General features: G+C 55.1%; 1 protein-coding gene across 2 annotated transcripts; it reads right to left on the reverse strand.

Annotated features, from left to right (window-relative positions):
* Positions 1 to 117: 117 nt before the first annotated feature.
* On the reverse strand, positions 118 to 8,148 carry CYP2D6 (cytochrome P450 family 2 subfamily D member 6). 2 transcript variants are annotated; one of them, XM_072973623.1, is made up of 11 exons: positions 8,018 to 8,148; positions 5,247 to 5,674; positions 4,294 to 4,524; positions 3,466 to 3,637; positions 2,685 to 2,837; positions 2,425 to 2,585; positions 1,813 to 1,989; positions 1,468 to 1,609; positions 1,049 to 1,236; positions 471 to 612; positions 118 to 370 (listed from the first exon to the last, which is right to left on the reverse strand). In XM_072973623.1, the coding sequence occupies exons 3-11, from the start codon at positions 4,480 to 4,482 to the stop codon at positions 192 to 194; spliced, it is 1,503 nt and encodes a 500-aa protein (XP_072829724.1). In that variant the 5' UTR covers positions 4,483 to 4,524; positions 5,247 to 5,674; positions 8,018 to 8,148; the 3' UTR covers positions 118 to 191. The 2 variants fall into 2 exon arrangements, with proteins under 2 accessions (XP_072829724.1, XP_072829722.1); XM_072973621.1 differs by lacking the exons at positions 3,466 to 3,637; positions 4,294 to 4,524; positions 5,247 to 5,674; positions 8,018 to 8,148 and adding an exon at positions 3,064 to 3,179.
* Positions 8,149 to 10,849: the final 2,701 nt, after the last annotated feature.

A 10,849-nucleotide genomic window follows, 5' to 3' on the forward strand; every position in this document is an offset into this window, starting at 1 on the left:
GTCAAATGACAGGTAAGGATGGATCAGGCTAGGGCAGAAGCTGGACCCGGGGAGGCTGCTGAGGCCCCGTCACTGCCAAGGGGCTGGTCAGGGGCCCCAGGTGGGACTCAAGCCAGGTTGCAGCCACCAGACTGGTTTATTGTACATCAGAGCTACTCCTGAGGAGTGGGTGGGGGGTTTGGTGTCCCCGTCTAGCGGGGCACAGCACAGAGCTGGTAGGGGGCTGGGGTCACCAGGAAGGCAAAGATACCATGGTCACTTGGGCGAGGCTGCCCAGGGGGCACCAAGAAGCTGAAGCGCTGCAGGAGGCAGGTGAAGAAGAGGAAGAGCTCCATGCGGGCCAGCGGCTCCCCGAGGCACAAGCGGCGGCCTGTGTGCAGGTGTGGGGGCTCTGTGAGCCTGGGGGCCTGCGCTCCACCCCACCAAGACTCCCTTGGGAGGGGGAGGCAAGCCAGGCACCCCATAGGCACCTGCTGAGAAAGGCATGAAGGCCTCCTGCTTGACGAAGTGGCCCTGGGCATCTAGGAAGTGCTCCGGATGGAAGCGGAAGGGCATCTTCCATATGGTCTCATCTTTCAGCACCGATGACAGGTTGGTGATGAGCGTTGTCCCCTGGCAGGAGATATCTGGCATGGGTGGGTGTGGACTGGGGGGGGAGGTGCCTGGATCTCTGCCACCAAACACACCCGGGGAGCACACACACTGCCTGGCCTCTTCAAGTGACCCTCAGCCCAAGAAGCTTCTTGGCACCCTCCCTGTCCCCATGGCAGGGCCAAGTGACCTGCCTCCCATGGGTGTCCTGACGGCCACGTGTCCTCCAACACACTGCGGCGGCACACTTTAGTTTGTCTTCCCCACCTGACTGGGGCTCTGAATGGACAGGGCGGGCCCTGCCTCTGCTCATCTCCACACCCACCCGGGCTGGGACATTTGTTGCCTGTGGAAATGAGGATTGGGTGCCTTTGGCTCCCATCCTGGCCCCACCTAGCAATGGCCATACTGGGGCTACTGGTGGCAGGTGGTGCTGGGATGAGGGCTGCAGGCTTACCTTTGGGATGAGGAAGCCCTGCACTTCAATGTCACGGGATGTCATGTGGGGCAAGCCTAGTGGGATGATGTCCCCAAAGCGCTGCACCTCATGCACCACGGCCATGGTGAAGGGCATGAGGGCCTGATCCCCCATCTCTGGTCGCCGTGCCGGCCCTATCACCTCATCGATTTCCTGTTGCACACGTCCTGGAAAGATAAGTATCCTCAGTGGTCAGACCCAAGGTCTGGGCCCCAACCTCCTCCTGCCTCCTGTATAGGGCTGTGCCCGCATGGAGGAGGAGGTCACTGTGACCTCTGAGCTGGGGCTTAGCCTCAGCACAGAGCTGCTGCTGGTGGCCAAATCAGCCAAGCTCAGGGGCCTCAGACTGTCCCTTTCCTCCCTCACCCATCCCACCCAGCCCCCTGGGCTAGGCTCACGCTGTACATCTGGGTGCAGGATCATGAGGAGGAGGGCCCAGGCCAGCGTGGTCGAGGTAGTTACCATCCCAGCAGAGAACAGGTCAAACACCACTATGCGCAGGTTGTCGTCATTGAAGCTGCTCTCGGGGTTCCCCTTGGCCTGGGCCATGCAGGGAAGGTAAGCTCAGGGGCAGAGGGAGGGAAGGTGAGCTCAGGGGCAGAGGGAGGAAGACCCAAATGGCTTCCCACTCTGCTCCTGTCAGCCTGGATGGGTACCTGACCACAGGGTAATACACAGGCCCCACCATGCCTGGGTTCGCCTCCTGGGGCCCTCAACGCACACCCTTGTCCCTGTCACCTCACCTCCTCGATCTCATCCATGAAGACGTCAGTCAGGTCTCGGGGAGGCTGGGCCCGGTCTCGAGTCATCCTGTGCTCGGTGATCAGTTCATCCATCAAGGCCACGAAGGCCCTCTGCCCCGAGAAGACCTTGGCGGCCAGCCCCGGGATACGCAGGAGAACTGGGGCTGCTTCCAGCACCTGTGCAGGTCACAGCTATGGGGCCCTGCGGCCTCCTGGTGCTCAAGGTGTTCACCTTGACCATTCACCTTGACCAGTCAGGCCCCAGCTATCTCCAGGGTGTCCCCGTTATTGACCTTGCACCTCCCTAAGTTCTGGCCTTCACCCTCTCTCCTGACCCTGGGCCCAGGATAAACCTAAAGTCTGCATCTCATGGGCGCAGCTGCCTTCCAGTGAAGGAGCCCTCCTAAGCCCGCTGACCCGGGCCCCGCCTCTCCCTTCAGTGTTTGTCCTTTCCTCAGTTCTAGGCCTTTTCCCTTGCAGTTGCTTCTCTGGGAATGCCCTTTCTCCTCTGGCCCCCTACACTAATCCTCCTGCAGGAAGGCCCATTGCAGGGCTGAGGCCTCCTCAACGGAACTCGCCCTGCAGGGCTCCTCGGCGCCTACCTCCCCTCACCTGGCGCAAGAAGCCAACGTCCTCCTTCAGTCCCTTCTCAGTTAGTTCCAGCAGCTTGAGGATGCAAGGATCGTTATACTCAAAGCGGCGCCCGAAGGTGAGGGAGGCGATCACGTTGCTCACCGCTTTATTCAGGAAGGCGTTGGGGCTAAAAGGACGTCCTAGGAGGGGACGGTGCGGGTCAGGGCGTCGCCTCTCTCTCCTCTTCCCCAGCTTCTCCAAACTTGTCTCTTCTCCTGCCCCTTAGCCCCAGTACTCACCAGCCTGGTCGGAGAAGGCAGCACAGAGGCACGAGGCCTCTTCGGTCACCCATTGCTCCAGAGACTTCTTGCCCATGCCGAAGTTGCGCAGTGTGGATACGGAGAAGCGCCGCTGCTCGCGCCACGCTCGCCCATAGCGCGCCAGGATGACTCCTGGGAGCGGAGCGGGCACATGGGCGCGGCTTGGATGAGCCGCGGCCCCGCCCTCTGCCGCAAACTGTGACCGCGGGTTCCCCGCCCCGCCCATTGTTCTGCTCACAGCCCCGCCCCCGTTCTGGGCAGGTCGCGCCACCTGTTCCGTCCCTGCTAACCTCGCCCTCCTCCCTCTCCCAAGTCCCTCCCCATTTGACACCCCCTTCCAGCTGGGGACAGGTCTCACTGTGCTCTCCCGCATTGCTCGCCAACTCTCCCCTGCTAGGGGCAGTTCCCGGCTCCACTTTTTGCTCTGCCCACCGTGGCCCCTTCCCCATTAGGGGAAGGTCCTGGCCCGCCCCCTGCCCCGCCCACTCTGACATCGTCTTCCTCATTCCTAACCACACTGACGTCTTTGTGCTCAGTGACCCAGGGCCTCCCTCTCAGCAAGACCCCGCCCTCTCCCCGCCCATGTTCCTCCCCCTCCACCCTTGACTCGGGCTCCTTTCTCCACCGTCCGCCCGTTCAGATTCGCTCGCTCTTCCCTGCACCGAACATTCACAACCCTGCCTCCGCTTGGCCCTGCCGGTATCGCCTCACTGCTGGCCCTGTCCCTGCCAGGATGCGGTCTCTTCCTTCCTCCGCTTGCCTTCAGAGCGCGGCCCCAAACCCAGGTGCTCGTAGACAGTCGCAGGTGGGCGGTCAGCGGTGTCCTGGCTGTGGTACACCAGCGCCTCGCGCACAGCCGCCAGCCCGTTGAGTACGACCACAGGCGTCCACACCTGCTGCAGGCTGAACACGTCCCCGAAGCGACGCCGCAGCTGCAGGCCAAAGGTCAAGGAGCATCGTCAAGCCTCGACCCGCGAGGGTGCTGGCCCAGCATCATGGTCTTAGTCTTGGGGGGCCCCTGGGCCACCAGTAGGGAGTGAGTGCAAGGGCTTTATCCAGCTTGTGAGCCCGGGAGGAGGGTCACATCCGCTATGGTCAAGGACTCCATGTTGGATCAGCCTACCCAGCTATGACTGTGCAAGGGTTACCAAAACTGTCAAATTAGCGTCCCATTTTACAGGAGGCCCAAGGTCTCACAGCAGCAAAAGATATGAACCAGATCGCTGTACCTCTCTCAACCTCAACTTCTGATTTAAATACAACTCATAACCAGACTCCTCTCCCCCGTTCTCAAGACCTTTCCTCCTGATGTATTCAGAAGGGGCTCAGGCTCACATAATTTAAGTGCTGGCCAACTGAATCCCCAACCTGCTGCCAAGTCCCCACCTTCCCTCAGTGCTTCTGCCTTCTCTGAACTTTGGAAAATCCAAACTGTCCTCAGGCCCTGCACGAATGCCCTCCGTCAGGGAGCCTCATCAGTCTAGTTCCTTGTCCAGCCTGTGACTGCATCCACCACCCACTGTCTGCTGCTAGGTGGGGTCCCCAGCTCCTCTGCTGCCCACCCTCCAACCCCGCCTTCATTTCTCACCTTGCTAAAGCTGTGAACTGGGTCCTGGAAGTTCACCTGCAGCAGGTTACCCAGCACAGGCAGTGGCATGGGGCCTGGTGGGTAGTGTGCAACCCAGCGTGAGCGCCGGTGCATCAGGTCCACCAAGAGCAGGAAGATGACGATGGCCATGGCCAGGGTCCCCAGTGTATCCCCAGTCAGCAGCCCCATGGTTGCCTCAGAGTGGGCTGGGCTCCTCACCACACCAGGCACCTAGGACCAGGAGAGGCAGGCACTCTCACCACATCCCGAGGGCTCGACCAGCCTGGGCCCTCTTTATCAAGGGAGGTGAGACTGGCCTTTGCCCTCAGCCCTGAACCAACCTGCCAGGGAGATTGTGTAGTCAAAGGGTGCAGGGGTGGTCGCTGTCCCTCCTGCTCTCGCCAGGTGCTTATCCCAGGGGAGTGGGGGAAGGATTCGAGAAGTCCTCCCCTCCCCTAAGCCTGACTCTCCAGCTCTGTAAAGATTCCAAAGAAGAATCAGGGGTCTTTGGACTTGATCCTGCCATCCACCGGTCACTTTAGGCTCACACTCCCTAATGTTGTCAGTCTCATCCCCAGAACATGTCCCTACCCTCTCATTATCACGTCTCCTCCTGAGTGGCCTTCACTTCTCAGGTTTGTTACTGGGCTTCACTGGTGCTCTAGGAGGTCACAGTGATCAGAAAGACCATTGTAGGGGGGATGAAGTTCTCGGTGTCCCCTCACGTCACATGAGTACACTCAAAAGACAGAATCACACACCCTTAAACCATTCACACCATCACATACTACTCACATGCACATATTTACACACCCATGAAACCACACACATTAACACATGTACCACTTACACACAGACCCAGCATCAAGCCCTCTAGTTCTCAGGGGCTGCCTGGACCCAACCCCGCTCCTCCCACCTTGAGGCTGCTGGCAGTACTGCTGGGGGACCCTCACCTGGCTGGCTGCTGGCTCAGCTTCCTTGGTTTGTTTTCACCTTGTTTTCCTTGGCCTGGTTTTCGCCTGGTTGTGGTTGTGGCTATGGTGAGTTTGAAGCTAGGGGTGGGGAGGCAGCAGGATTGTTTTCAGATTCCCTGGTCTCCCTGACGAGCCAGTTCCATGGCCCAGAGATGCCTTCCTAAGTTTGTTACAAGTTGGTCCAAGGACCTCCCAGCTCTTGTGGCCATCCAGGTGATGAATCTCCTTCTTGCCTGTGTCCATTTCCTGACTCGGAGAAATGTGGGGTGGGTGCTTTCCTTTGTTGACGAGGCTGCCAATAAGCTCAGGGCACTAGGGTAGCTTAGCATAGGATGTGACTGTCCTCGGAGGAGTGGGACTGATTCCTCCTCCTCATTATCTGTCCTTGAACATCAGATGTTCAAAGTCTAGAAGACAAAGGGTTGGAAACCAGGTGGAAAAGTAATTTATGCCCTCAGAGTCCTGCTGAGGACCACAAGGAAGGATTCTCAAGAGGCTGGCCTTCTCCTTCCCTCTGGGCCAAGTCTGCCCTGGCTCCAGCCCCACTCCTTCCAACCCTGACTCTGGTCTCTTTCAGTGGCTCCAGCCCTCAAGGAAAGGTGCAAACCTTGGTACCACCCTGCACCAGTGCATGCCACCTCCAGGCTGGAATTGTGGCTACCAGGCCCTCCCTTGTGCTCAGCCTCTCACCCCTCCCAAAGCAGGGGGGTGACTACATCATGCCAGGACAGAGCCTGCTGGCCTCAGTATCCTCCTCCAACAATGAAAGGGGTGAGATTTGAGGCAGAGTTTTTAAATCAGTAAAGCTGATGGGAACTCTGACACCCAAACCTACTCAAGCGTACAGGCACAGGAGCTCGGAGGGGAGGGAAGGTGATGTCAGGCCTCCTCACCCATCCCAGGGGTATATGAGGCAACCTCTCTTTCTGAAAACTGCTAGACTATTCCAGGGTCTTGGAGGTGCTCTCCCCCAACTTACACTCCCTACCCCTGTCCCCCCTGGTTCCCTCCCTCCCCCACTACTCCCCAACAGTGAGAGAACCAGGTTCTTCCCAGGGCACCTTCAGACGGGACATGGAGTGCTTGTGGTTTCCAGGTATTGGCTTTCAACATTTGCAATTACTGCTTGGTTTGTGAAAGCTGCTCCTGCCCTTCCAAATTTCAACATCTCCACTCTCCTATCAGGCCCAGGACCAGAGGGTAGCTAGCTGGGGCCCAAATGGGTCTTCCTCAGTTTACCTGCTTTCCCTGCATCTTGCTTTGGCCAAGGTTTGGATTTTGTGCCACCCTATCTGGATGTACCCTGTGCTGGTTGCTGGGCCAGGCACTGGCCACATGGTGGGAAGGCAATGGTGGGTCCCTGCTCCAAGGTGCTCATGACCAAGTGGAGGATTGGGAGCCAGAGAGCTGACATACCAGGCCAGCAGTGCTGGGACTGCTTTGAGGGTCATGGGGACATTGCTCCAGGATGGAGCAGGACTTTCTAGGAAGACTTCCTAGAGGGCTTCAGCTGGCTTGGTATTGCAAGACAGGGTGACCTGGAGCAGGACTAAAGCACCACTGGGAAACAGCAGGAGGCAGGTAGCTTGAGGCTAGGGCTTTGCAAGTCTGGCTGAGGACTGGATTGTGGGGAACTGGGGTCCCTGGGCCTCAAGGAGGCAGGGAGATCAGTTTTGAGGCCAGTCAACAGACCAAGAGGGTGAGACCCCTGGGCACCCTGGGGATTTCTCAGATCCTGCCTGTGGTCTCTCATTTGGCCTCAGCTGAATGTTCCTGTCCCAGCAGCAACTTTCCACCCAGGACAGCCAGAGAACCAGGTGGTGTGAGTGGGGCTGGCAGGATAGTCCAAGTGTTCCTCACAGTGGCTCTCAATAAACTGCCTTTATCTACGCTTTGTATTGGATGTGTCATGCTCTCCCCAAGCAGTCATTCTGATGGACATAAGAGCAGTGACAGACATGCCTGAAGCAGTACTCTTTTGATACTAGGGACCTGTTGTCCAGGACAGGCGGCCTTGAGGAAAACCTGCAATCATGAGGACTACGGCCTTTTGCAATCATTGTGCAATCGTTGCCTCTGTTCACGCGGCACTCACGTGCCAGGCACTGCTGCTCACTCTCCCCGGTCCTCCCCACACTCTGGAAGGCAGGTGGCTTTATGGTCCCCAAGGCAGTGTCTCAGGGATCATGCTAGGGGGTCAAAGTTACAGAGTACCACTAGAGTCTGTCTCAAAACTCATACTCTTATCTATGCTCTACACTGGACACAAACTTCTATGAGGGAAATTTTTTAAGTTACTGAGATTTATTATTTTAGAAACATACACCGCCTTCCCTGGTGGGCTTCTGCCGCAGAGGAGCTGCTGGGGCTGGAGGGATGAGCCCCTGCCCCCGCGCCACAGGAATCACCAGCACAGGGAAGGCTCATCTGGACACTGACCTGATGCTCAGGCTCCAGCGTGAAGTCAGCAAGATGACGGATCAGAAAGCCCGGGGCCCTGGGTCCCCCAAGCACCGAGACCCAGCCCGGGAACCCCGCGGGATGCGGAGCAACCCCCCCGCAGAGCCCCAGGGAGCCGGGAGGGAGTCGCAGCCCCCAGCGAGGGCGCTGGGAGAGTTGGCGTTTTGCTCGCTCTCCACCACCCTGCCCCCCTCGCGGCACAAACCCCCCAGTTCCAGCTCCTCCCTGGGGACGGGAGGACTGGAAGCTGCGTCTAGCTTGTCGGGGCGCCGCGGGCCCAGCGGTCTCACCTGACTCGCGGTACCGACTCGCTCCGCGCCCGCTGGGATCCAGGTGGAGGCCGCGCTGGGAGGCTGCGTCTGCAGTTCCCCGGGCGGGCGCCGGAGGGCGCGGCCGAGGAGCGCCACGAACTGGGCGCCGCCTCTCGTTGTCTTATGGGCACAGGGCTTCTTTGCCTTGGCGACATGCCAGAGTTCTGGAGCTCGGCTGCACAACAATGTGTATGTACTTAACATTGGACGTGGCGCAGCAGGAAGTCTCGTTCACTGCTGGTGAGAACGCAAATGGTACAGCCACTTTGTAAGACAGTTTAGCAGTTCCCTACACAAAAACCTGCATATTGATGTTTATAGCAGTTTTACTCATAATTGCCAAAATCTGAACCACGATCTTTCAGTAGGTGAATGGATAAACTATCCAAGCTGTGGAATATTCTTCAGCATTAAAAAAGAAATGAGCTCTCAAGCCATGAAAAGACATGGAGGAAACTTAAGTACTTAATTACCAAACAACAGAAGCCAATTTGAAAAGGCTACATACTGTCTGACTCCAACTCTGTGACATTCTGGAAAAGGCAAAACTAAAAGATCGGCGGTTGTCAGGAGTCAGGGGAGGGACGGAGGGATGAACAGGCAGAGCACAGAGGATTTTTAGGGCAGTGAAGATTCAGTGTGATACTGTCATGGCAGATACATGTCATACATTTGTCCAAACACAGAATGTCCACCACCAGGAGAGAACCCTAATGTAAACTATGGGCTCTGGGTGACGATGTGCCAATGGAGGTTCACCAATCATAAACAGCACCACGCTGGTAACTGGGGAAGGCTGGGCTGGGCATGTGGGTGGGGCAGAGGATACATGGCAAATCTCTAACTTCTCCACACTGCTATGAACCTAAAACTGCTCTAAAAATAAAGTCTATTAAAAAAATACATGTTAACTCAAAAGTGGCAGGAGTTTCAAATACTCATGAACTGTTGAGGCTTCCTGCAGAAGCCATGAAGCTGGAGTCTGGAGGGAGGTATGGAAAAGGGCCAGTCGTCGGTGAACAGTCTTTTTAGTACCCAGTTTGAAGAAGGACCTGGAAGAGTCAGAAGTGCCTCACTCAAGGTGCCATCAGCAAGTCAAAAGATACACCTTCCCTTTTGTGGTTTAGCCCTTAACACCTGAAATCTATCAATTTCATTTGAACTGTGTTAATGCCAAGTCAAGAATAGAGGGCAAGCCAAGGAGCTCAAAAAGCCATCATTCCTATGCAGGTCCCATGGCCCACACATGGCACACCCACCCACGTCTTCATCCTGGCAGAGCAAAATGAGAAATGGACTGCTCTGCCTGATGTAGCCATTATAACGAAATTAATCTGCCATTTCTGTAGGCTCAAATTGATGAGCACACAAGAACTCATTTATAATTGCTTGTTTCTACTTCACAACATCCCTTCCAATATTTCTATTCTCTAAAATAAAGTCCATTAACACTGCATTATTTTTTAATAACTTTTGAAATTAATGTTGATTGGAAATATGCCCTTGTATCAACTTAAGTAAATCCGGCCATCCCCATACACTGGCTGAGTTCCACCCTCCAGGCTGAGTGGCAGACAGGAGCCCTTGGTTTGCTTCATTCCAAGTTCTGCTGCAAGGGCTACGCGGCCTGCACAGCGCCTGGCGGCTGCACCAGTCAGAGAGCAAACACCTCTGCGGCAGAACCAGAGCCACCCAGGGGCTGGGATGGGAAAAGAAAGAGACACATTCGCTTTAGAGTTAAAAGAAAGGAAGAAAGAAAGAAAGAAAACAAGGTTAAAATGAAGTTTATTATTTTTTTGATTTTTTTGTTTTGTTTTTTAAATAAAACTGTTTGTGAAACAGCTATTTTATCCCCACGGCAGAGTGACCCCTGAAAGATGCACTAACCCCTTCTTAAGGCCTTAAGATTTTTTTTGTACTTTTTTCTTTTTTTTAAAACTCAGATATTTAAAAATTATACAATTTACAAAACAAAACAAAATACAACATAAAGAATCATGTAGCATGGGGCTGCTCAACTGACAGACCCCCTTTTCCTTTATAAAAATGAAAGCAAAAGAGAAAAGGGTGGAGTGGGTGTTCCTGGTCAGCTTACCCCACACGATCACACCCAACACTGCCCTTCCCCGTGTCCACCCCTACAGCTTAGGCTTCCGTCCTGTCCGTCCTGGGAGTCAGGGCACAGCTGCTTGAAGTGTGCCCAGAGGAGGCCATCCCTTGACCCTGCTGGCTGAGCCACTTAGTGGGATACTTGGGGCTCTCACTGGCCACAGTGACCCGGGACATAGCTGTGACCTTGGGGCATCTGCCAATTTCACCTCCCAAAGAAGAAAAAATTAAAAAATAATAAATAAATAGTGTTTCTGGAAATGAAAAAAATTTATTTTTGTCTTTAAACATCATTCTTCCACTCCTGAAAACACAGACCACCTCCACTTCCCTCCCCCTCAACTTTCTCACTTTGAGACAAATTAATGACAAAAGAATGGTTTGGTGTGGTTTGTCCGTTCTTTCGACCCTGGGTCTAGAGTCTCTGAATTGTGTGAGCTGGGCTAAGGATTCAAGCCACCTCTGTCCCTGTGAGATGAGAGTTTGTTCAGTTCAATTTCACATTTAAATTTCACTTATTGGAACAAATTTGGAGTTCTTTAACTAGATAATTTTAAAATAGAATCAAAAGGGATAGCGCACCTTTCATTTAAACAAAGTCTTTCCAGACTAAAAATAGATTTATATATATATATTTTTATCCCTCCCTTTTAATTCCCCCCACCCTTTCCCATCATCCCAGCCCTCCCCCCTCCCCCCAAA

Source organism: Vicugna pacos, chromosome 12, assembly GCF_048564905.1.
Source record: "Vicugna pacos chromosome 12, VicPac4, whole genome shotgun sequence".
Lineage (NCBI taxonomy): Eukaryota > Metazoa > Chordata > Mammalia > Artiodactyla > Camelidae > Vicugna > Vicugna pacos.